Below are 27,530 nucleotides of genomic sequence, written 5' to 3' on the forward strand. Positions count from 1 at the left end.
TTCCTTTTTTTAAAAAATATCCTGTCCTCACTAGTGGGACAACGAAATGGGCAAAACTGCAATTGTTGACAGTGCACACAACAACTGTACTAGCACTCCAGTATTGGTAAAGTGTTAGATTTTAACTAGTAGAATTTTATGTTGGTGGCATGATTTTTCAACGAGTAGTTTTGTACAGTTAGTTACTGTAGTTGGCCTACTAGTATGCCAAACTTGCCCTAGCAGTATGCAGAAAGTCATACAGTACAGTGGTGGTGGAAAAATGTTGCTAGTGAGACAAAGTTACTTCATTTGTGTATTGAATTGTCTTACTAGTGAGGCAAAGAGCGTAGCAGTAAGTTATATACTACACAATATATCTGTGCTTATCTATCTACGCTAGTGACCTACAGTGACAGAAAAATTAAAAAGCTTCCACGAGATAGGATCTAATCTGTATATTGGCCATTGTACCGAGTTTGTGCCATTTCAATTCTAAATCTGATAATACACATGTACTGTCCCATCTCAGGCAACATTTTTAGTTAAATTCTACCTAAACAAAACTCATTTGAGCAATAATAATACATGATTGTTGTTTTTTAGTATAGAACTAACAAATACATAAAATGTAACCACATTTATGCTGATAGCATGTTGACACCAAGCACATAGAGTGATTCAAAACATTTTTTTTTAATAGGCAGGACTGAGCTGGGATTTGAACCCCAGTTATTGTTGAACTCTGATCAAACATATTGAAAAAAAATGTTTGCCTTCCGGGGGCTGCAAAGGATGTGAATGTGAATGATGCAACTTCAAGTGGACTATGTGATCTCAAGGCTTTAAATTATTATATTTCATGGTAAAGTCTAATCTGAGGAAGTGGGGACATTTTCCAGTGTTCAAGGTAGTTCAGATTAATCTTTAAATGTATACTTTTTATGCATTTAGATTAATGTGCAAAACACTTTGCTAAAGAAAATATAAATACAATATTTTCGCATTTTATTCGTTGGAACGGTCCACTTTTTTTTTTGTTGTTGCTAGTTTTGGTTTGGTCGTGTGCAGTGAGTTTTTTCCATATGTGAACTATGTGCCCAGGTAAGGCGTTGGTATTTTCCCAGTAGAGCCTGAAGGCATCGCTTGGCGTCCAAACCTCCTACGCAAGCAGGCTCTCAGCCTCACACCCCTCCTTTTCCTCCCCTGAAGCCCCGCTATCTTTAGCACTGTCGCGGATTACAGTGCACTGCGAGCTGGCTAGAGACTACCTGCTCCATCGCTGCTCCTGTAGCACCGAAGAGAGCTCTTTAAAACGAACTACACGGCGACATCAAACCCCACAAAGAATGGGGGAATGACAACAAAATTCCCGTCCGCGGTTCTCCGTTCCCGACAAGACTACCATCACCACCTCCACCGCCAGCGACGATGCTGCCGCTCTCCAGCCCGCGGAGCGAACGCCAACGCCGGGCCTCGACGCTGCTCCTGGCCGCGGTCGTGCTATGCGTCTTCCGCTCCGGTGCTAGCCTTCCAGGTAAAATGCCATTACAGACACGCACATTTAGCTGAAAAATATCCACCTGGCGCTCTTTATTCGTCGACGGTGTGCTGCTTTTTTTTTTTTTTTTTTTTTTTTTTAAACCAATTTGTCGCGTCGACGTGCGTCATCTGGGAGCATCTTTAATGGACGAGCTTCTGGCACCTGTCAGGCAGACACAGCTTTGCGTCAAAATGGAGACGTTTAAAACACCACACAAAACATTAGCACCAAGCGACTATTTTCATGTTCACACGCCTTTTCGCTTGGTGTTGTCGACGTTGCAGCCTGCTGTTTTCCTTGCGCAGGTTGAGTGAGCAGGTGGAAATAGGCAACGAGGAAAAAGCTATTAACATGTCATCGTTTCTTTCCTTGTTGGAATTCTTTCCTGTTGCTCAAGTAACACAAGTGCAACGTAATTATTGTGCGTTTGTCAACCTTTATTGAGCTTATAGGCACATGTTTTACATCTGAACAACATCTCACGGCATACGACCAAACAAAAATGTCAGAAAAAATATGCAAAAAAGGATCAACACTATTCATCTAGCATGTACACTGTCCTGAACCCAAACAACTGTATTCGGTATTTTAATTATTCAACACAAACAAATAGGGCTGCAACTAACGATTATTTTGATTATTGATTAATCTGTCGATTATTTTGTCGATGAATCGGATGGCAAAAAACATGTTTTCATTTACATCCTTCTATTATAAATAGGACATTATTTCAAATTGACAGTGCAGAAAATGCACAAAAATAAATGGATTATAATTCGGTCACTGGTTTGGTCAAAAGCATGTCAGAAAATAGGCAAAAATGTTGCTCATTGTTTTCCCAAGTAAAAGCAAATGTTTTATTTTGATTCAGCACAAAGATAATTGGTCTATTGTCATGGAGCACTATAGAAATTGGAAAATATTTACTGCTGAGAGGCTTGAATTCAACGAAATTGGGCAATCTTAATTGAAAAAAAAGTATCTAAACATTGAACTGATTATAAAAAATAATTTGATTAATTTGATCGGTTAATTTTTGATTCATTATTGCACCTTTACAAACCACCTCCACACGAGGCTCATAAATATTCTTAGCTAGCCTAAATAACAGAAGCAAAAATGGATCACCAAACAGAAATATTACAAAAAGTATACAGTGAAAATATGTGAATAATTGACACTCACTTTTAAAGGGGGTTGTAATTGCGAAAAGATGGCACAAGATAGTGGCAAAGCAATACAAAATGGAGAGGATCACAAAGCAACAACACCATGCAAACAATCATGAATTAATGAATTACGCCTGAAAAATCTGATTTTACCATCCCTGCAAAAAATTATTTTAAAAGTCCCAAGCATGAGAAATTCGTGATGCTTCTTTTCATAATTTTTCTTTTGCCTTTACCACGTAAATGTGGATGTCTCACAGTGTCAAAGTAAACGCACGCCATGGCTCATCCCTACTCGCAGCCTTCATTTGCCTTTAGAATCGCGCGGCGCTCCTGATCAAGTGCTCTTGTGGGGCTTTCTATTGCCCGCTGCAGTGTGCTTGTGCTGGGTTGTAACTGATGGCGCTGGGGCTAGATAATCTGCTCCTAACTCTTTCAACACGATAACCATGTGAGAGCAGCAACAGCTGGACAGTCAAACGTCACCTTTAGCGCTCCATCTGCTCTCTCCCTGCACAGAAAGAACACATTTTCATCAATGTGAATGGGCACCTTTGTATTTATTCAAGCGCATCCACGCCTACCTGAATGTTGAGAGGTTGATTTCCCCCCCCCCTCCGCCCCCATGTATTTTAAGTGATTTCTTTTAGCAAGTGTGATGGCTGCTGTTGTTAGATTAGGTTATGTGGCAATACGGTTGGTGGGTGGGGTAATGGCAGATGAGCACCCTGTTCATGTGAAACAAGCAATTGTGAAATGCAGCGGCATTATCGTCAGGGGGGCTGATGTAGCAAACGATGACACGTCATCATGACTACATTGTGCTGAATTCGAAAAAAAACCAAAACAAATTCTTTCGACACAAGTGATGTCGCACACAATCTGTTCCGTAATGTTGCTCTGCATCCATTCGGCTGGGATGTCGATGCGATTTTTACCATTGGAAATAGCGCACGTGAACAAAGTCATCCGCCGCGTGTTTGTGGCTTGCCATTCACAAATTCGCCTACAGTAAGCCACCGCTATTCACAGGAGATAGGGGACCTAGCGCTGCTGCAAATAGTAAATATACGCAAATAGTTGATGCTCCCCTTTATAAGGGGTTTGTAATTCCATATAGATGGCACAAAATGGCGGCAAAACACTTAATATGTGTACGTCAAAAGCACAATCTGATATTCTGTTTGGTCTGAGTTAATTACTGCAGACTATTTCTCTTAGCGGAAGTCAACCCAAACATATTTTTTGCAGGAGTATGTTCTATGCAGGCCCACTAGTTGAAACACAGCATTCTGATTCATTTTGCTTTGGTGGAATATAAATTAAGCAGCAAAATGCGCTCGTTTTTAGCCATCTCCGGGGGCGGCCATTTTGTCTTCTGTCGACTGAAAATGACATCACAACTGCTCACAGCGACCAATCGCGGCTGACCTGTTTTCTGAATCCGAGCCATGATTGGTCGTTGTGAGCAGTTGTGATGTCATTTTCAGTCGATAGAAGTGACAAAATGGCCGCCCCCGGAGATGGCTGAAAAGGAGTGGATTAACACTTATTAGAACGTATTCTTGAAAAAAAAAAATGTTTGTTTTGACTTCCCCCTTTAACCTTGCAACCACGGACATACCATTGTAAGTTTTATTTTGTTTTATGTTCTTTTTCTTTTTTTCTTAGTTTGAAAAGCTTGTAACTATTCCATCTTAGTTTTTTATGTACATACAGATTTACATCAGACTTCTTAAGAAATCAGTGATCCTGTAGCTCAAAAACTTGACGCTCAAAAACTGATCTCAGTGTTGGATTCCGCACCCAAAACTGTGTTAAAAACAGCTGTCAGACCTAACCCAATAAAAATTGTACTCCTCGGTGCGGCTATTCAATAGTACAATTATTCAACACAAACAAACCACTTTCACTTGAGGCTCTTCCATAATTTTCGCTAGCATACTAGCCTGAATAACATGCTAGCTCAAACTGACGTGATACCACCGGCGGGCAAACAAATGCACACTAGCGCTTTACGCAAACAGTATACTGTAAACCATAAACTCACCTTTTGGCATTTACACACAATAATGAAGATAAGGCCGGTAATGGCAATTAACAGCTAATTAGTAGTTAACGATTTAGTATTTTCAAACCCCTCCTTCCATTGGGAATAAGCATTCATGCTGTCACCGTGTGTCAACATAAGCTCATAGAGAAGTCTCCGCGATGTGTTTTTATTTCATTCCATGCCCCGTGGTAGAATTAGTCATCTACGCTTTAGTGGTGAATGGGAGACGAGAACAGTCAGGTGGAACGCCACTTACGCACTGCCGCTCGGGGACATGAAGACCACTGAGTCGATTACTGGCTCCAAATGATTCACTTCTCTTACGTTTGTGGAGAGTCATTGTGCTACTTATTGAAAATTGTCCATGGGTAGTGTGCATTCATACTAGTCGTACTCACCGTATCGCCTTCCGAAGACGGACCCCATTTATTTTGAGATCTATTGTTTTCGAGCTCATTGTTTTCACGCTCTCCACAGGTTTGAAAAATACACCTGGTTTATGAGGGATTACTGACAGATCAGTCACCATGCCAAAAGCAACCAGGCAACACTTGTCAATAGTATCGATCTTCCTCATTGTGCTCTTTGTTGTCGCAACTTGGAAGGAAAGAAAGAAAAATAGGTGGGTGGTGGGCCAAGGATTTTTTCTTTAATCCCTTCTTTCAAACCACTTCCCACTTGTGTTCCTCACCTTCACATCAAAGCGTGTTTGTTGGCCATGAGAAAGTCACGCTCCCGATGGTGTCAAAGCAAGCAGCAAGTGCACTGTGGTTCCATTTTCAATTGAGAATGGATGCAAATGCAGTCAATTCGGCATTTTTACTCAATTTAACGGAAGACCGGGAAAAAAATCTTCTCCAGAGCTGACGTTAAGTTGCAGTATTCTTTTTTTTTTTTTTTTTTTTTTATTTTTTTTTTTTAAAACGGCAAACAAGTCGAGATGAGGCCTGTGGTTATTGAATGTTTTTGAAAATGATAATTCTACCAATTGCACTGGTCAACAAATGTTTACTCCATTTTTTAATCAGGGATTCAATTGAACTTTTCTAGATGTTTTTTTTTTTTGTGCTGATTCTGAATCTGACCTTGTTTTTTTTTTTCTCTATCAAATTAATTTTCATAATAGGTTAATAAAAATAACAATAATATATGTCATATAGTAACATATTTAGTCATATTTATGAATTAAGGGTTATGTTCAGCAACAGATGTATTTTTTTTCTGCAACGTCATAACTAAAAACAAAAACATGAAAATATCTCAAAAACCTGATGTGCTAGATAAATAAGTAAAGTCGTTCAGCGAAAATTTGCTCTTGACCATTGTTATCGAATCAATTAATTGAATGATCCGATAAAAACACGATTTTGCGTAATTAAACAGCTCGGCAGGTACTGTATTATTGTCGTCCACCTGGGGTCGCTATCCTCACATCCCACACTGTAACGTCCGTGACTTTGCCGGCTTTAAAAGGCGGGGACTGGTGAGTGACGTGGGAGCCAGCAAATCAATGTGTAGAGCCGGCTCTTATGAGCTAAGGTTAGCCGCTGGCAGTTAACTTGCTAACAGTTAGCCCGCCTTAGTCTAGTCCTATTCTTAGTCAGTCTCTAACTCTGTGGAAAGTTGTACTAAAAAGTTAAATACAACTGAACTGTACTTGTGCGGTGATTTTTTTTTTTTTTGCGTCAAAGGGATCACTTGTCGATTTCATTATTAATTCAACTGTTGAGGATTTTGCTTTTAAAATTGTATTTATTTCTTTTCTATAACCACATCCCGCGAACAATGGCAGTCATTGTCTTTGCTACTTAAAATACTTTTGTGATGCAGGCCTGCCGGCGCTGACGGCTCACGGCGCACATGCCGAGAGAGCCAGTCTATTTTTGACATCACTACAGATTGCTTTTTAAAAAGCAGACAGCAGCTATGGAAAACATTTTAATAGCAATTAAAAAAAAAAAAAAAAAGAAGAAGCATATATCAATAAAGCTGTCTTGCTCATTAGTAGCATTGGGAGAAAAATATATTTTTTTCTCTTACAGTAATCAATGCATAAGCATCAAATAGTGTATGCTGTGCATCCAAACAACGAATGAAAACATTTTATTCCGTACTGCGGAATAATATAACATACGATGGCGATTACGATTTTTAATGATTTTTTTTTTTTTTTAGCTCTGAAAAATCAGCTTCATATTAGAATAAAGTTCAAAACAAGTAAAAACAAGTTCATTTTTTCGCCGTTTGTCACACATGCCGTAAACCGGGGACGCCCTGCGGTGACCTCCATTTTTTTTTTTTTTTTGCCCTGCTTGCTTCCTGATGTGATTAATCAATCAATCAATCAATCCATCTCATCAGTCCAGTCATCAATTGCCACACCCTCGCCTGATTGTGATACTCTCGGCAAAAAAAAAAAAAAAATATCACACTGATATTGAATCGTGCGATTCCCACCCCTGCCGATGAGAGGTGGCAAGCATATTAATCGGCTTGTTGCATCGTCTGGCCGACACGTGGTGAAAATCGAATGGAATAAATCAAGGCCACCTACATGCCGCCATTGTGTAAGCCCTTTGTTCCGTCTGCCGCGGTGGGCGGAGGGTGGGAGGTGGCGGTGGGGTGTTTGCTTGCTGCTGCTGCTTTGCTTCACTCTAATGATAATGACAGTAATTATCCCCTGTGTAACCATTACACTTGTCTGACATAATAAGTGGCATGACAGTGCTCCAGCACGTAACAGCAAATCACTCACTTGAATGAATTTTAGGGGGCTTTTTTTTTTTTTTTTTAAACATTCTCCAGTTGGATCGCAAAAGTTTCCCCCCCCCCCCCCCGCCAGTCTACCCTAATGTCATGTTTGTTAACTAGATGTCAAGCCATGCCCATTTTTGCGTGCGTTTGGTTAGATTCATTGAAGCGGCGTGAGAAAGGAGCGCCTACGCGGCATTCGTGAACCGACGCTGATAAGACACACACTTTCCACAAAGGTCGTCACATTTTTCCGAAGACATTTCTGAGAGACTACGCTTTCAGGGGCCATTAGGCAACATTTTCCGTGATGTGGCGAAAGACTTTGAGGCATGAAAGAAGCCCATTTTTAGGGCAAGTAACTTGCTGAATGGGTTCAGTTGCGATTATAGTGGGCAAAATTGTTGTTATTGGTATTTTTTTTTTTTTTTTGAGAAATGTATGAAAACACCCCAGAATTGCAAATATATGGGAAATATACTGTAATATGAATTTAATTTCATAATTATCACTTATTTTCTTATTTTCTCTTTTCAAATCACCTTGCACCAAATTTCGCTTCCTTTAGTTGAATACCGCAAAGATACGTTAGATTTGTAGCAGCACACAATTTCTTTTTTTTTTTTTTTCTTCTGGACATCTCAACGCGGGCCAAAAAGATTCCCTGATTTTTCGAAGTTTTTTCTTATTTTTGATCAAATATTACTGGAACTGGATGGTTGTTGAAAAACCTTCATGCGTGTGTGCATTGTGGTCATTTACAAGCGTCATGTGTTCTCAGAACCATTCTAGAAAATGTACTTTCACATCCCGTTTCGGTTTCTTCTGCACCCCGTTTAGGCATGAAGAAGAAATCCATGATATCACCATTGCAAGACTACACATTGCAACACCCTTGTTGAAAAAAAAAAAAAAACACTAATCAATCACATCGCACATGTTAAACAAGTCCAGTTCTTCAATGTATCACCCTCCTTCCCCACTACGCACACACCAATATTTACACCTTTTTTAGTAGATATAAATATGAATCTGCTCTATACATATCATTCCTGTACCCTCAATGTCATATATAATCCCTTCTTTAAATGCTTATAATAATGAGCTCCCCGGAGAGAATGGAAGACGTGTGAGGTTTGCCAACCGTGCTCCCGTTTTGTACGCTCATGGGAAATAGACGGCGCGTGCACAAATCAAGCGCGGGGTGCCTACGAGAGCGCTTTCCACTTGATTAGGAATGTCACGCTCACTTCCTGGATGCCATCAGTGCGTCAGGAAATCAACACAATGGGAGTATACGACCCCCCCCCACCCCCCTCCCTCATCTTTATTTCCTGCCGCGCTCCCGCCTTCGCATGGTTGCATTTGATGTGCCGTCGCTGTACGACTTGGAGGAACATAATATAACTGACACAAAGGCGACCGCCGTGTTGACTGAGGCTGTGTCAGAAGGCCTGTTTGGCTTTTCGGGTGAAGCCTGGCAACAGCAGCAGATGTAGAAGTAGTCATTTTTCCCTCTCGTCACAAGGACTGTGGAGCGAGCGTTGCGTAATGTGCTTTTTTTTCACACCATCGTAATCAGCCGGCATTCTGCGGAATGGCGTCCTTGTTTTTCTGTTAAGTTTGTTTTTCTCCTCCGTTTGCTTGGCACTTTAGCCCGCCCACAGCCTCCGTTTCAAGCCGTCCGTTGGCTGTGCTGAATTGAATTTTTCATCATATTTTGTAGTGCTGAGCAATTAATCGAAGTGTCATTTGGATTTTGGCATCTCACGATCCACATTGGAATCGAAGAAAAACGCGTATGGGGGTCTGCCCCTCCCTGAGAGCGTTTTAGATTGTTTAATGACACCCCAGTTGAGATTTACGGTAAAACTAAAGTCACGGCAAAAATATTTATATGCATTGTATATTTAAATTCAATATCACTCATTTAAAAACCTCTCCATTGCTAATGCTAAAGTAAATATAAAAACACGCTAACGGCATGTTAGCATGAACTTCTGGTTGTGATATTCCTTCAAATAACGAATATTCACACACAAATGCTGACTTGCAGGTAACGTAACATTACTCAAAGGCACAGATACTTCCTAATCTGTAAACAATTAGTTCTATTAACAGAACTCAATCACATCTTTCTTCTTCTACTCTTCTTGGCTCATCGTGTGTACTCCATACACATCTTCTTATTTTACTTTGTTTCTCATTTATTTTCTGATTGTTCTTTCAAGTTATAGTTCAAGTTGAGTCCACAGCGATCTTTTATCGTCGTACCAACAAACAGTTCCACAATCAAAAGGCACGAAATATGAAACCCGACGTCCCAGGTTAGCCCAGTAAGTCCCACAACTTGTGAAAAATACAAGTGGAACACAAAGTAAGATCAAATAAATACGATGAAGGTATAAGGGAGATGCTGATTCACGGTTTGAATGTGTGCAAAGGTGTGGATGCAGTAGAATAAAAAGGCAAGAGGCTTGAACGTGAGCCCTGCGATTGGCTGGCGACCGGTCCAAAATAAGAGGACTAACATCGCTGGCTTTGGCTATCCCGACCGGCGCTAGTCTTAAATATTCATAGCAACAAGACCATGAAACTGGCGGTGAGGAATAAGTGCGGCGCGACAAAACGTTACGTCCAATGATGCAACAACTGTGTGGTAACGATAACTTTATTCATCTCACAACACGCACATATTGTGCTGTTTTAATATGTCATTTGTTGCAGTAGAGCATAATAACTCAGCTCCAAGCCGAACATCATGCACGTAATGAAGGTTGTATATTTTTAATAGGCTGTAGGTTCCCCCACCTTTTGAGGGGACCATTATCAGCATTAGTCAAGTGTTAAACCGTTTTGCGTACGCGCACAGTAATTAATGCAGATTTATTTGGCTGCGCATTTTGCACGCATTTGCGGGAAGAATAATTACTCGGGCTCACGTGACTGTAATATGTTCTTCCACATTAACTTTTGCGAACTGCTGACTGGCACTGGTGGGATTTGAACTGCATTATTATAGCATTTATTATAACGGCATTATTCTTCCGTTCAGGACGATGCACAACCCGCATGCAGATAGATGGTTTGTCACAAGGGCACGGTCCAAGCACTGGTTATATTTACTCTAGAGTTCCCTCCCTGAATTTGTATCCGAGTTGGAACGTGGCATTTGCACTACTTACCAAGTCATAATTATGGTGAATATTTGTCTGAAAAAAAAGGCCAAATTGAATGAAAAACAAAATACGGCAGCAAATGTGAGTTCATCCCATCCGAAGCGTTTGTTTTTCTGTGTGTCGAAAAGGCTTCCGACTTTTTACAGTGAGCTGCGTTTTAAAGCTTTTGTGAAGATGCTCTCTTGTTAAATTGATGCTGGATGGTATTGTTTGGGTTCTTGAGTGTTTGCGGCCCGAATGGCTTGAGGGAGGGAAAGCTCGTTTTCAGCCTTTTAGTGCTGCCGTTGCGGTGGCGAATGTCCGTAATGACCTGCGGTGCCCGGTGCGGTCGTCCTGAGGGCAGGACAGTGATGCCACGGACACACACAGACTGGGAAACTGACTCCTCTCTGAAGAACTTTGAGGCGCTGCCTTTGAGTACAGGACAGAACGTTTCACTGTTAACGAAGACCTCTGAAGTACTTTGGAGATGTTTAATTTTCTCACTTACCTCAGGTGATACGCGAGTGTCTTTGCCATGATAGTTTCCCAGACACAAACTGGTCACTTTTGGCCGTTTCTAGCGGGAGTGGATTTTCTGCGTCTCCGCCCGCCTTTTTTCGAACTGCTTGCCGATCGACAAGATTCATCTTCGCTGCATCACACCCAGCTATAAATGACAAAACTAAACGCGTATGTAAACGTCATCTTACCCTGATGCTGTGTATTAGCTTTCAAACACTGCATTGTTATACGCCACAATCTTCACTTTGACTGTGAACATCTCCTTTGTTTTAAGATTTGCCTCCGAAATAAGTCAATACAGGAGTCTCTTCTCTGTTGTTGTTCTCAAATCGCGAATCTCTTGTATTTCGCATATCGTCTTTTAATCGGACGATTTACGAAGGACTTTCGACCCGTTGTTCGCTGTTGAAATCAAATCCGCCAGACCGTAGCGCTCTAACGGAGCGGTGAGTCCGGCCTACAGGGTGACTCGTACATCTGTGCCGGTCCGACAAAATACAAAAATAAGATGGTTGTGGATAACAATAGCGGTTAGCCTTGCTAGCTTTGCCTTTTGTGATTGCCATAAGTCTTGAAATATTTATACCACAGGACTAGCAGTGAGGAACAATAGCGGCTGGGCAAAGTGAAGATCCAACTTTGTCACCAATGAGTGAGACAAAAACTGTGCTAATGACAACTTTATTTGTCATAGATGTTGTGTGGCTTTACAACACTCTCTCACCGGTTGACATAGTCCAGCCTAGAGCCGTACTATGCTACAAACGTGGAAATATTGTACCAAAAATGAGACCAGTGGCACTGTCACCTGCAAAATATACAAGTCTATCCTCAAATACAAAAAAAAAAACTCCACAACTGAAATAGAAATGGTAGAACAGAATAATGCTTAATATTTTTGAGCCTAGCTACATTGTCCCGTTTTGCAACACGCTATGAAGTGTTGAAAAGAATCAAGCACAGGGCTCCCACTAATTACAACAACTACAGTGATTGTGCCTTGCATATTTATTTCCTTTTTAATCTGTTTCTATGCCGGCCCCTTGAAATATGTCTTTGGTGAAACGGCTCCATAGTGCAAAAAAAGGTTTGGGCCCGCCATTATGTGCCATAAAAAAAATATCAGTGTCGTCATCAATTCATCAACTGTGACTCCCCTTTTATCACTGTCATAGTTGACTACAAAAAAAATCATTCACCCCTTAGGAAACATGCTTTAGATACTTAAATAACCAGCAGCTGACTTCTATGAGACTTAATACAAGACTCATGTTAGGTGTTCATCTGGATGGGAACGACAACATTCAGATCAGTCTTCCAGTTAGCCCTGTGACATGTTAGCCCTATTAGCTCTTAGCACTATTAGCGCCTTCAGGGTTTTCCTTTTGATCAGACTCTGGACTACAGTCTCAGCAGAGTTATAATTGAGCTCACTTTTTCTTTTGAAGCCTTGAGTCCTGAACACACCCAAAAATAGCAGTATGAGTCATCGCCAGCTTTTCCATCCTTAAGCCAGATCTGAAAGCACATCAATACTCTGTCTGTTTTTACTTCAATTGTCGTCTCTTTCTGATTTCAGCGACTCATCTCTATTTGCGCTCATAGCCTTTCTTGAAGAGGTCATGGCATTGAAGGAAATCAGCAGGAACAAGTTAAGACGAACCTCTCAGGAGCAGGAAGGAAGCAGCCACTGATAAAATTAGACGCTGGAATGATAGATGGGGGGGGGGGGGTAAAATAATTGAGTTGTTAATCAAAGCGATAATGAGGAATATAAGAGCCTGAACACATTTTTTTTTTTTTTTCATCTTTTACATTTTTTATAAGGAGAGCAGGTGAGAGCTGCGCGCCGTCATTCACCATACGGCAAACTTTCATTTATGAGGCTGCCACGTCGCTCGCAGGTGTTTAACCAAAAGCTATAAATGTTTTTCCAACGCTGTAATTTCACCGCTGACTGCGTGCACAAACTGAACAGGTGGCAGAACATTGAAAAAAAACAAAACAAACAATCCTTACTTGTATATCATCTTTACAGAGGATGGGCAGTTGTTTTTTCACGTTTGGCCCACTGGCCGTGCTTGGCCCATTTCGGAACTATGCTGTATTTCAACAGTGGTAGACTGGAAGTTGCACCTGCTCCGGTGAAAACGTAACAACCCCCCACACCCCCCCCCCCCACCCCCCGGAAAAGGTAATAATTGCTTACAAGCGGATACAAATCAATAGACAGAAGGGCTAATAAAACAAAGGCATCGCTCTTGTGCGTTCGCTCCATCTCACCTCACTCCCCCTCGGCACATCTGCTCCTCCAATATCTCACGTCTTCCCTCCACATCGCAAGCCTTGTTGCCATGGAGGTCACTTGAATCTCTCCCACAGCTCGATTCATGACTAATACTCTCCCCTTACATAAATATCAGCCAAGGAGAACGGGTTGGACTCTGATACCATATGACCCAAAAAAAAAAAAAAAAAAAAAAAAACATAACACGTGAAAGAAAGACTTGAATTGTTTATCCCGAAGATGTATCGCAGCAGCCCTGAGCTCACTCGACCTGTTATGCGAGTAGCTCTCGCTACCTTGTGGTGCGAAACGGCAGGGTTCGTAAAACCGCACTGCTCCGACCCGCTTCTCGGTGTGCGTTTGTGTCGTGCAAGGGTGTTTACGTGTCAGTGTTGTAGATTAATGAGAGGTATGTATGGAAGCAGTCCTTGTGTCAAATTGGGGGCAAAGAAGTCAAGTCAGGTGTTGTAGTTGGTGAAAAACGCATGGCAGGTGAGACGGATGGATTTTCATAAATATTCAATACGTAGATAAGCTTTAACCTGATTGGACCAAAATTCCATTGAACACAGAAGAAATACATACCATGTTGGTAAGAAAATGTACAAATTAACATTCTTCTTATGTTTTGATTCTTCGTAGTAACTCATTGTGTCCCATTCCTGGTGAGCTATTATTAGAGAAGACCCGTGGGCTCCTCATGTTGTCCTTGGGGCTAACAAGTGCGCTGGTACCGCTTTTTTTTTTTTTTTAAAGGACAATGCACATTTATCAACAGAACATTCATCTCCATTTTCACAGCATTTAGACAAAATTAATAACACTGACATGTTCAAAAATGTACACCACTGTGATACCTGTTTTTAAATGTTTTTAGATTCAAGCTCCAACAGCTCCTGTTTTTACTTGAAAACAATGTACATTGTGTACCTTTCCCATAATTCTTTAATGAATAATACATGAATTGAAATGACAAAAGTCTGGCATATGTGCAGGATGTATTCATGAAAGTGTACCTTCATGCAGCAGGGATGTAGTATTGATTGAAATAAAGATTAGCCTTTAGTTAGGATTTGAGTTGAACCATTCTTGGTTTTTACGAAAAAAAATGACACTTCTCTTTTTTTTAACCGCGATGCAATCTTTCCGCAGCCACTAAACCTCGCTTCTAAAGAAACTTTGATAAAATCACTTTAAAACCTCAGTGAACTTCTGATACACCGCTGACATAAACTCGCTTAGAATAAACTCAGAGAAGAGAGAATTCGCTCAAGTTCAGCCCTCTCTTACTGGGAACACTCCAAGAAATATTTCATTCATGACAAAGCATTTCTGTTTGTCACTTTTGGAGGATTCTTACCAACGTGCCGGTGTGTGTGTGTGTGTGTGTGTTTCAGCTGGCAAAACGTGCCCTCGCCACATTGACTGTGCCAAAGAGGGACGTCGCCTGTGCCGGCCTGGCTCCGCCACCTGTGGCCCCTGCATCTCCGTGCTGGTGGAGGATGAGCTGGGTCGCTGTGTGACCAAAAAGAGATATCGTCAACACGGTATGAAGACGTCAAACTTGTTGACCCCAACATGGATGAATGGATTCCTACCTGAGCTCATTACAGTAGGGCGGAAATGATTCATTGGCTCACTCAAACGATTTCATGACCAAAAAAGGTCATCACAGATCCTCTAAACTTGAAGCTACGCAGGGATCGTTTTTTTACACACCGACTGTTATTGTGAGTGTGGGTGCATGGACCGCTCCATGTAGAAATAAGTTGGCGCGTAAAAGCCAGGTAATTCTCACACCTAAAAAAAAAAGGAGGTGTGATGTGTCTATTGCTAAGCAGAATTGACTTGAAGTGACCCACAGGTGTTAAGACAGTCAATCACTTAATCGAACAAAAGTAACACGTAATAAGCACATTCATTCGCTAGCTTCTCTGGCCCACAGAGGATGCCCAGTCACTTAACACAGACTGACGGTTAGCTAGCCGCTAACTTGAGCCAACAACAGACAACTACGCTCGTTCACCGACGCACATAGCAATCACCGGGCCAGGCTGGCCTTTTCAATTCAAACACACTTAGTCACAGGTGATTATTTTAAATCAGGCAAAATCTACTTTCATTCGCTTACTCCTTTTAATCGCTGGGATCAACTGTGGAATAGTCACTCCTAAAAAAATTTCAATCGCTTTCATAAAATGTGACTTTTCATTTTTGAAAGCCCAGACCATTTCTTATACAAGAAAACCTACACATTAAATCAAAGCATATGCTGTATGCGCAACGAACTTGACCAATGGCAGGAAGTAAGATTAAAGCTAAGAGCACGATTAGCGCATGGCTTAAATGGCGTCTCGGTCTGGCACGATGTCTGGTACCCCGACTTCTCGCCAGAGAATAGCTTGACATTTACAGTGCTTTCTCATTACTCCGTTATAACATTTTTAAGGAAGGAACTGCGATGAGCTCCAATTATTTCTGCTGTTGTCTCAGGCAAACACACCTTAAGACAAACCTCATTAATGCCGAAGCTAGAGGAGTATACAAAGGCCACTGGCTTAGCCTTAAATAAACATTTGTGCTGATCTAGTTTGTCTTCTTGGGTATATTCTTTTTGCTTGTTTTTTTGTTTTGTTTTTTTAAGGGGAAGTCAAGTCCAAAAAAATATTTACAATATATTCTATGCACCCCCACTAGTCTAAACACGGCATTTTGATGAGTATTGTATTTGTGGAATATGGATTAAGCATCTCCAGTGGTGGCCATTTTGCCATTTGCTGTCGACTGAAACTGCCATGACATGATTTTAAAGAACATTTTTGACTTGACTTCCACTTAAAGCGTGGAATATTCTCCACTTCACACATACTGCATTCTAAAGCTGAGCCGTGATTGGTCGTTCCCTGAGCCCTGGGTAGTTGTGATGTCATTTTGAGTCGACAGAAGTGACAAAATGGCCGCCCCCTGAGATGGCTAAAAACGGGTGGATTTTGCTGCTTAACGACCAATCGCGGCTGACCTGTTTTCTGAATCTGAGCCGTGATTGGTCATTGTGAGCAGCTGTGATGTCATTTTCAGTCGACAGAAGACAAAATGGCCGCCCCCAGAGATGGCTAAAAACGCGTGGATTAACTCTTATTCCACAAACGCAATATTTATCAGAATGCCTTCTTTCAACTAGTGGGCTTGCATACAACATATTCTTGAAAAAAATATGTTTGGGTTGATTTCCACTTTCAGGCATCACAGAAGGAGCATAAAACTGAAAATTGATAAATTCATGAATAGTGAACCGGGGTTGTTTTTATTTGAATTTTTTTAAAAAATGTTTTTAGCCATGCTAAAAGTTTGTTTTCTTCCGTGGCTGCTGTTATTGGACACAGCTCTCTTCCTGTCAGCCAAGCTCTCCCCTGTCAGATGGCCTATTGATTTTGCCCGCTTGCTTATCCATCTTGGCTTGATGGCTTTATTCCCTCTGTCTGTCACTGTCTCATGTATCTCCTGCAAATGTCCCTGCTCTCTGCATCCCCGTGACGCCGCTCGCTCGGCTTCTTTCGTCCATCAGCCGTGTTTCAAGCAAATATGGCGCAGTGTGATGTGATCCTCACGGGGATTTTTTTTTTTTTTTTTTTTTTTTTTTTTCTCTTCTTAATCCGGCCCTGCCCCTACTGCTGCTGCTGCTGCTGCTGCTGCTGCAACAAACACGTGCACCGCCCCCGCACTGTGGCGATTGAAATCGCTTCGGTGTCGTAGATCTCGCTCTCGCTCTCGCTCGATTAAATCTAATGTCATTTTGGGAAAAGGGCCACGCTGCAAAAATAAATCTTTTTCTCACATTCGGCGTGAATTGCAGGAATTGAAACGCGTCACCTATGTCTGTGGGTTTTGCGTGCGTGTGTGCGCGAGGATTAATAATTCAGATGGCTCTGCAGCAGGGGAGCGTACAGTAGAAACTTGGCTCGAATTATTGGCGGCAACACCGCAGGGACGTGAACTTGAAATAAATATGGGGATATAGCCACTGGCATAAAAAGTCGACACGCCTATGTACAAATGCCAGGGTTTTATGAATCAGACCAGGATTTTTTGAATTTGGGGATAATCGGAGGCCCTTCAAATGCTGGCAGTCGTGTCCTGACTCCCGTGTAATATGATGTTTGAATGTGACTGTTTAATTCTGAATATAGCCACACCCCATTTCTAAGAGGATTTGCATCACATCATCTCAGTTGTTTCTTAGTACCTCTTCTCTCTAAAAGATGTCCTCATTTTTTTAAATTGAGTTGTACAAGTCATAGGTCACATGACAAAAACCTGGCGTTCAAACAGGGGTGTGTAGACTTTTTATCTCCCCTGTATTTTCAGTTGTCTACCTCTTCATTCAAAACAGTTGGCATGAACTTGAGGACTAATGTGTCATTAACGTGCCGCCACGGTATACACAACACTCCGCATGAAGAGCCCCACAGGATGCCATTGTTGCGATACCGGTGAAGGACCTAAAATGGCCGCCTGGCTCTGCAACACACACAGTCTCCACGGCAACAGGTCCTCAATTACAAGTTCATTCGCACATCGTTATAATTCACTTTTCAAATATGTTGTCTGTCCAATCGAATTCTTCTTGTTCAATTATTTTTCATTTAAATGTAAATCTGTAAATAAATAACAAGCTAAACGTGTTAAAGCTGCTAAGCTAAGCTAGCATGCGCACTTTCCACCTGCAACACACACAGTCTCCACGGCAACAGGTCCTCAATTACAAGTTCATTCGCACATCGTTATAATTCACTTTTCAAATATGTTGTCTGTCCAATCGAATTCTTCTTCAATTATTTTTCATTTAAATGTAAATCTGTAAATAAATAACAAGCTAAACGTGTTAAAGCTGCTAAACTAAGCTAGCATGCGCACTTTCCACAGTGTCAAACATCAAACTCCCTATAGTGTATTTTAAGGTTGGTCAACAACTTCAGTTCCCCATCAAAGTGGATTAGTGCAGTGTTTTTCAAACTTTCTTTAGTCAAGGCACCTTTATTTCATTGAAAAAAAATCCCACGGCACACCAGCAGCTGAAATTGTGAAAAAAAAAAAAAAAAAAAAAAGCTTATTTTACGATAAGTGTTATATTGTTTATATAAGCATTTTTTAGCATTGAAAAATGACGTAATATTATAACGTCTTGAATAGGAATTAAATAAACACAAAGAAAAAAATATTTTATAATGGTTCATATTGATACTTAGTGTGAAAGATGGGCCTGTTTGGATAAACATGCGTCACTAATTCGCTTGTCTCTAAACAAAGACAATTGGCTACCTGCTGCTGCTGCTGCCGCCTGCTGGTATGGAAGAGTACTACAATGAAGTAAAGACATGATTACGCTGCCAGGCGCTAGACCGCACAGGCACACAAATTATTTTCTGGCCCTTTCCCTTCTTGTAGTTTTAATAACTCCATTATTTGTGGCGCGATACCGCGCATCCGCTCAGGAGTTGTTCTTTCGCCATTTAGTTTTCCTACGTTTGCGCTCTGTGTGGAACCCCAAACTCAAAAGTCACCTTCGTAGTCTGATAAGCAAGTAGGGCACAGCAGGTAAACGGGGAGGTAGGACAGCACTTAAAAAAAAAAAAAAAAAAAAAAGTTAAACCAGCGCGTATTTGACATGCAGGAGTGGCCTTCCATCAGCAAACACGCCGTGTTGTCTCCGTGCCTCCGAGCCGTGTTCGGTGTGCGAGCATTGTTCATTCTTCAAGCACTGAAAAGGCGTATGTGCCTAAGGCAGGGCTGCTCTGCATCACATCTTCGCAGTTGACCAATGATGCCTTTTATTTATTCTCCTTCTTTTGCAAAGCATCGTATTGTAATGTTACATAATGTGGAGACATCACACAGAAACACACACAGAAATTGTAGTTGCTACGATGACCTTCTAAAAAAAAAAAAAAAAAATAATAAAATCTCTTGTTCAATTTTTAAAAAAAGATTACCCTCGAAAAGTATTTGCTTGAAAACAGCATTTTCTGCCATTGAATATATCAATACAGAAACCATATTTAGAATGGTAACAATTACTTATGTACAGGAAATTAAATCATGCCCATCCCTATTTCCAACAATAAAATGATTTTAAACACATTTTTAGTGATCCAGTAGTAGAACTTATTTGACCACCTCTACATGTAAAATACGATTATATTAATAACACTTAACAGCACATTTTAATCAGAGATGACTTTGCGTCCCTAAATATGATGCTGATGTTAAAAAATGCCTTCACTTTTTTTCTAGCTCAACAGGTTTTGGGCGTATTTCCTTTTTTTTTTTTTTTTTTTTTGTATTTGTGACCTACAAAAGCTTTCACAATATGGATTTTACCCCGTGTTGTAATTTATAAATCTAACATTTCTGTGGTTTACTACATATGTTACTAGATGACATATATTCTTGTTGACCCGATAAGCGGTGTCGAAAATGACACGACAAATGACATTATTGATTCATTCGATAATCAGTTAGCTGTCCATTAATTGCTTAATCGTTGCTCCTCTAATATACATAAACTACTATATGTTAATTACTTGATTTTCCTAACGCGTCATAAATGATCTCTCTACTGTATGTGAAATCGTGATGCATCTATTAATATTTTACAGGCCATTTAATGAGCTAAAATAGGATTTGTTTATATAGGTTCAGTGTTACTGTTTTTCATCACTTATTTTTATAATAGAAAATAAATGGATGGATTTTTATTTTATTTTCTAATGATAAAAAAAAAAAATAGGCAAGAGTGAATTGAAGGTATCTTGCATGGCCTTATCAGTTGTCTCTCCCTTTAGTAAAAGCTAATGAAGTTAACATGCAAGTCTGTGACCTTTTTTTTTTTTGCTCCCTTATCTTTCCTTTTGACGTCGACCTTTCATTAAAACGCACTGAAAAGAGCACGTCAATAAGAGATATCCTCCCAGCACCGCCCTAGTTTAGCTCGATTTGACTACGGCCGTTCTCCTGACTGCCCACAAGACGGCAGCAGAGTTCACGTACAAACGACTTAGAGCTCACCGAGGATGCAGAGTTTCTTTGTTGACATAGTGCAGACATGCATGCACACTCAATATACAGTACGCACACACGCTGGTGCATCACAAGTAAGAATATCTTAAAAGAGGTGATTTTATTTGAGGAGTTGATTTTTAAAAAGGATAACCCATATTTAAGTGTTAATTAAACACTTCGATGTTCTATATCAATATTCATTGTGAATTATTTCTTATTACAATAACATCATTCCTTGAGATGGTAAATTTTGGGTTTTCATTAAATATAAGCTCCTGTGCAATCCTAAAAGTGATTAAAAAAATGTATATAAAGTCATCATCATTTATTTAAAGTCATCATACTTTAAAGGATCGATCAATTCAAATCTATTTTAATTAATTCTAGAAATGTATCCACAAAGGGGTTTGAGGTATTTTAAAGCACATCTTATAATGGTTAGAGTTTTCTCATTAAGTGAACAAATGTAATCGTTTTTTTTTTTTCCTAATGTATTCGCCCACATAATAAGAACCCTTTTAATATTCTGAATTAAAATGTCTATTTGTTTATTTTAGGAGTGCTCACTTCTAATACTCACTTATCCTAGTAATTGAGCATTATAAGTGATTTGTCAAGCATTTGAGTATTAGAAGTACTGCTAAAATATATGTATACACATGCTGTTTTTATCATATGTATTTGCTACAGCCTATTGTACGCCATGCAATTCTAAAAACACAAAATCTGCTTAAAAAACAGAATGGTGAACGCTGATATTCTTTTTTTTTTTTTTTTTTTTTTTTTTATGCCGCGCTCTAGTTATACGACACATTGTAAGAATCACGAAGGATGAATTGTGTGTGTGTGTGTGTGTTTTACTCTCAGGGTGGGGGCCGGGGGTGCGCAGGTGGAAGTGAGTGTTTTTTGAGTGGGAAAAGATAACAGCACACATGCGTGTCAGTGGCTCTCCTGTTGAGCCGTTTACTGTTTGTTTGTCGTAGCCAACCGCACCCCCACCGACCCCGTCGGCCACTCTCAAGAGGTTACGGCTCATTATCGAGCTAGTGACAAAACGCTTTTACGTGAGCGCAAGTGTGCATAGTCAAGTAGTGCACGGCCAACCGCACACCTACGCTCAATCGCGACTTTTTTTTTTTTTTATCGTGTTAATAATCCACCGCGGTCTGGTATGGCACCTTGAAATGTGGCCCATATATGCCAAGTTCACTCAGTGCCGTTTGCAGTTTTCGTTTTAGAAGAAATACATTTATTTGCAGCTGAGTTAAAAAAAAAAAAAGAAAAAAGCACACTACAAAAGATTCTTCCTTGATTAGGTCAAAGCATTGTCCGAAATATCCATGTCCGTACAAGGTTTTGTACGAGATTTTTCATCAAAGTTGCAAAGACTAGTGCCACAAATGATTTTTTTCAAATCCAAAATACGATTTTTCCCCTTCGATGTCGGCCAGAGGATCGGCGAGCCCGCCGACGAAGCGATCCGGTGCTGCTGTCTTCGTTCGGCGAGTGAGAAGAGGAGAGTTGTGTTCACCATCGCCATGACAACGCACCTGCTCACACCTGTCTTGAGCCCCTCACCTCACTTGACCTGGCTCAATGTGATTTTTTTTTTTTTTTTTGATTTTACTCTTTCCAAAACTCAAGGGGGTCATTCCGAGGGACCTTGAAGACGACGACATCAAGATGAATGCGACAATGACATATAGTAGAGTCGTTTTTGATTCGACACTTGTGACACCGGTCCCGATAGATTTTCCCACACACCTCGTATAATACCCTCCGATGATGAACCGGAAGCAGATCATTGAATATTCCCGAGCCCCACCAGGCCGGCGTGTACCGCTAGGTGAAAACTTGAAGAGGCTAACGCTGCATTCCAATCAAGTGAGCTCACCAGCACTGCTCGCTACAGATGGCGCATCCCGCCTCCACAGACACCTGCTGCGGCGTGCACTAAATGGCAGAGTGCGCAGGGGGTCGGGCTGTGACAAAGGCGGCGGTGAAAGTGCCGGTTTGCCATAGCGCGTACACATTAGCTCAGCCGGATGGTTGACCCTCTGCAGGGGGAGAAAGCGATACTGTAATCATTAGCGTAGCGATGCAGATTTGTTTACCGGAGTTGGCCTAGTTTGCCGGGTAAAAAGTTACTCTACACTGATGCTTTTTTTTTTTTTTTTTAATTATTATTATTATTTTTTTTAACGATTCACCGTTCTGCTACATTGAGAATATGATATATTGCCGGGTGACTTTATAGCAGGAACACTTTGATCGCCGCCATTAGCTCCGCTTTGGGCTCCATTGTCAACGTAGCACATTTACTGAGCCAACGAGCCCAAGTTTTTGCTGATTGCTCTTGCCCCCCCTGCTGTGCTTCCTCCCCCGGCCACACACACACACACGCATGTATATACCGGGCTCTGGTTGCCCTGGAGACCCGTCCTGTACCGCAGGAATGTGGCTAACTGTCTGGCCTAAAGGGCTGTTCACATCAGTTTGCTATTGTCTCCCGTTTCCCCACCAGTCAACAAACAAATGAGACAAGACCCACCGGCACACGCCTTGTCTTGTCACTTTGATGAGGTCGATGAGTACTAAGGATTGTGGAATGCTGCATCATGTACTGTACTGCAAAGTCAGTGGCTACGTTTACACGGACAAAATATTTTTTAATCCGATCAGTTCGGATTAGAATTACGATCGCGTGCACTGTTTTCATGGAGACTCAAAATATTGATCCGATTAGGACTTGCGTGCATCGCACTTTAGATCGGATCAAATTATTTTGACATACGCAGATTGACCAAAGTAGTGGTAGAAGAAGAAGCCATCGTGATTTCTGTGTCAACAAAATATCGTTCTTTCCGTTTCTACTTTAAACATTAATTTGCGTCTTTTTTCCATTTGCGCTGTTTTGCCGAGTTAAAACTTCCTAATAACAGAAACGCGTTTATTTGTGTCACAGACAAGCGCGGTATCGACGGTTTGTTCCCAAATGTCAGAATAAGTTTTCATGCGCGACGACTGGATTGTCAATTGACATAAACCACCCCTCTCGTTCGGAATAAAATCTTGATCAGAATGGTCTTGATCGCGTCCGAATATTTCAAATTGGGTGTGTACGTAAAGCATTTTTTTATTCCAATCAGGCTTTTAACCCGAATAAATGCGTCCATTTAAACATTTACCTCAGGATGGAATAGCTCAGATAGCTCTTGTCTTATTATTTGGGATGTAACGATTAATCGGTTCGATTAATCGAAAACGGAGTCGATCAGATTCGTCGAGCTCACCAGACAATTTTGAGATGTGAAAACAAATAGCAGAATCTTAAAATGAACTTTAAAATGTTCTGCCAGCAAGTGGAGGGAAGCCATCGTAAAAGTTATGTGCTCCCTCTTTCGTGTTCCAGTTAAGAGACGAGCCTATTGAACCAATTGGAGACGTTTGATAATCATGCTGTATCTGCAGGAAAGAAGTCACATGTTCCAATCTTGTCTTTTAGCTAAACCGCAATTGTACCCAGACCTGGATGAAGAGATCGATTTCATCCACTCGTACATTGAAAAACAGGAAGTGTCTGCGATCGAACCGCCCAAGTCGCATTTGAAACCTCCTGGTAAGCGCTCGGTTAACCGTCGCCCAAACGGATTGTGTAGCGCTTGGCTTACTTCTTCATTATTTTGTTCCCCCAGTCGCCGTCTTCTCGGCCAACGGCGGAAGCAAGGTAGCCGCCTCCGAACAGGGGCAGCCGGGCCAAGGTCGCTCCTCGGCCCAAACCCGGAACGGCACGGCCGCAGGCTCCGTCCGGGCAAGTCTTGGCAACGCGTCCACCCCCCAGCCCACCCGAGCGGCCGGTCGAGCGGGCCCGCTCATCGAGAACGCTCACAAGGACGACAAGATCATCATCAGTGAGTTTCATGTCACGTCTTGGCGGCGCCGAAAAAGGTTACAGTTAGCAAACGCCTATTTCAAGTGTTCGGTACTTTTTCGTATGAATTCATTTTTTTTCCCCGCAAGAATGACGACTAGATGGTAATACAGCAGACAATTCCCAATGGGGAAATGTGTTAAAAAAAAAAGCCCCAATAATAATAGGTAGGAATGTAACGATTCTATCAAGCCCCGATTTGATTCGATTTTCGATTTTCAGTTCGCGATTTTTTATTTGATTTTTAAAAAATTTGCTACCATGCTCGTCTCTGTGCACTAGTGTGGTTCTGCAGCCATCCACAAAGGCAATACGCAACGATGTTTGGCGCAAAAGCATCATTTGATCGACACATTGAAAATGTGCTATGCATCCGGAATGAAAAAACGTTTCAAGACATCATTTTCTAGACGAATCTAATCGACTCAATTTTCGATTAATCGAATCGATTAATCGAATCGATTACTCGTTGCATCCCTAATAATAAGACTAAAAAATTTAACCGTGAAAAAATTAATCATTTCAGCGATTTCAATTCGATGACTTTATTTTTTTTTAAAAATACATAATATAAAAACACTGGAAAAAAATGTACCAGAAGTGCAAAGACTTTTGAGTATGGCAGTGTCGTCTGCGGATGTGGCTTAAAAGTGGTGGATCCTCTGCCGGCCTAGCTGACCAAGTCAGAGGCGGAGGACCTGATATCATAATGTGTCCACTTTTATAAAAATGGTTTCTCTTTTCTTCCAACTTCCAGTTGTCATCTCCCTCTTTGTGGTGATTGGCACCGTAGCATTGATCATGGCCACCGTCTGCTACGTCAAGTGAGCAACCGCGTGAAATCAGAATTGCACCTTTTGCAATCCCCCCAATTAACTTCCAGTCCTTCCCCGCAGGTTGCGGAAAGAATCGCGTCTAGCTCAGAAGGTGGACTATCCCGCCTTCAGGGGTGCAGGTGTGACCGCCGCCACAGGTGCCGGTAAATCGGTGCGTGCCGCGCTCGCGTTTATCGCCCAAGTTTCAATTTCTTAACTCACTTCTGCAAAAACGCACCACTCGATTTCAATCGGAAGAGCGCAGCTTCTATTTTGAACGTGTCAAATAACACTTCCTCCTTCGTGTCTGCAGATTGGGGATAAAACTCTGGCGCAAAGTGCTCAAATGTACCACTACCAGCACCAAAAACAGCAGATGCTCTCTATTGGAAAGTACGTTTTTTTTTTTCTTCTTTTTTTCCGCCTTATCTTTCCTCTGATGTATTCAATCATGAATATTCATCAGCATTCTGTAATTGTTTGTCTTTTTTTTTTTTTGTTTTGTTTTTTGTTTTTTTCCCCCCCAGTCACAAACCGGAACAAAAAGTCATTGACTCCGAGATCACCTCAGATGAAGAAGAGGCGGGAGACTTCACAGTGTACGAGTGTCCTGGACTTGCACCGGTGAGCGCACACGTACAGTCAGTCATTGTGTGGAGGCGGTGAGAGAGAGAAAGAGAGAGAGAGAAAGAGAGAGAGAGAAAGAGAGAGAGAGAAAGAGAGAGAGAGAGAGAGAGAGACAAATACATATATATACACATACAGTGGATACGGAAAGTATTCAGACCCCTTGACATTTTTCACTTTCTGTGTCATTGCATCCATTCGCCAAAATCAAAAAAGTTCATTTTATTTCTCATTAATGTATCCTAATCAAGTCCAATCGGTTTAATTAAAACACAGCTGGGCTCCAATAAAGGGGCAGAACCATCTCAAGGGGGATCAGAAGAAATGGCCAGCATGTGAGTTAAATATGAAGGGAGCTGCAAAGGCTCTGAATACTTACATCCACGTGACATTTCAGTTTTTCTTTTTTCAGAAATTTGCAAAAATGTCAACATCACTGGGGTTTTTTTTTCTGTCAAGATGGGGTGCTGAGTGTGAGTGTTATTAATGAGAAATAAAATGAACTTTTATTTTATATATATATATATACTGTAGGTATGTGTATATGTGAGGTAGGATTAATCAACAGCTAATCGATTATCAAATTATTTGATAATATTGATTTTTTAAATTTTTTTTTTTTTTTATAATCGATTAATCATTCTGAGACCTTGATAAATTAATAGTTGTCCAAATCCTCGTAATTTCAGCCACTCAACAGTAAATGTTCTCTGACTTCTTTAGTCGTTCTTGAAAGCTGACTGATTGTGTTTTGTTTTGTTTTAAAAAAGACATTTTACTTTGGAAATGCGATGATCAACATTTTTGCCTATTTTCGGACAAATTCTGGACGGCAGCGGGAACCGAATCAAAATTGATTTATACCCACGCTGTCAATTTGACATCATTTACTTGCGTTTGTCGGTAAACGGAAGTAAATGAAATTAAAACAGGGTTGTTGTTTTTTTTTCCCAATCGAAATGGATCGATTAATCGACCAAATCATTGCCAGATTTAATTGCTTATTAAAATCAGCGTTGGTTGGAGGCAGACCTAGTTTTAACATTGACCATTGCGAGTCCCAACCATTTTTTTCCAGACGGCTCAGGGATGAAAACTCACTCTTGGTAAACCCAGTAAAACTCAACCATGTGTTCCCTCCTCCACAGACTGGCGAGATGGAGGTGAAAAACCCTCTGTTTGACGACTCCACCATGCATTATCAGGGCAATCAAAAGTGAATGCTGAACACACACGTGCAAACACTCACACTGCATGCAGACAAACGGAGGAAACCCGGCAGAAGACGAGACGATTAAAAAAAAAAAAAGAAAGAAAAAAAACAAAAAAAAAAACACCACACGCACATTGTTTCTCGCTTTTTGGCCCTTTACTAATTCTTGCTCGCCTTCTCCATGCCTCCCTCCGCCTGCTTTTATGACCCTCGTGTAATGTTGGGTTCTTTGTGGATTTTTAAGTCTTTTAACACAAAGACTCCTCCCTCGAGTTGTTGCTGTGAGCATTCTGTCCTCAAATTAAATTTTAAACTCTTTACGTTGCAATATCTCTCCCCCGTCATTTCTCCAGCTGTTTCCAAAGACTGCGATACAATAGCAGGAGTGTGCGGGAGCCCCGCACTCGCACTCACGGCCGC

General features: G+C 41.1%; 1 protein-coding gene across 1 annotated transcript; it reads left to right on the forward strand.

Annotated features, from left to right (window-relative positions):
• The first annotated feature begins 1,098 nt into the window (after positions 1-1,098).
• Positions 1,099-27,438, forward strand: npdc1a (neural proliferation, differentiation and control, 1a). The gene is made up of 9 exons (XM_086054137.1): positions 1,099-1,516; positions 14,863-15,012; positions 24,030-24,143; positions 24,220-24,435; positions 25,213-25,279; positions 25,352-25,442; positions 25,584-25,663; positions 25,798-25,894; positions 27,046-27,438. The coding sequence occupies exons 1-9, from the start codon at positions 1,411-1,413 to the stop codon at positions 27,115-27,117; spliced, it is 993 nt and encodes a 330-aa protein (XP_085910263.1). The 5' UTR covers positions 1,099-1,410; the 3' UTR covers positions 27,118-27,438.
• The last annotated feature ends 92 nt before the right edge of the window (positions 27,439-27,530 follow it).

This window comes from Filicampus tigris, chromosome 15 (genome assembly GCF_054856515.1).
Source record: "Filicampus tigris isolate MCC_2025a chromosome 15, RoL_Ftig_1.0, whole genome shotgun sequence".
Classification (NCBI taxonomy): domain Eukaryota; kingdom Metazoa; phylum Chordata; class Actinopteri; order Syngnathiformes; family Syngnathidae; genus Filicampus; species Filicampus tigris.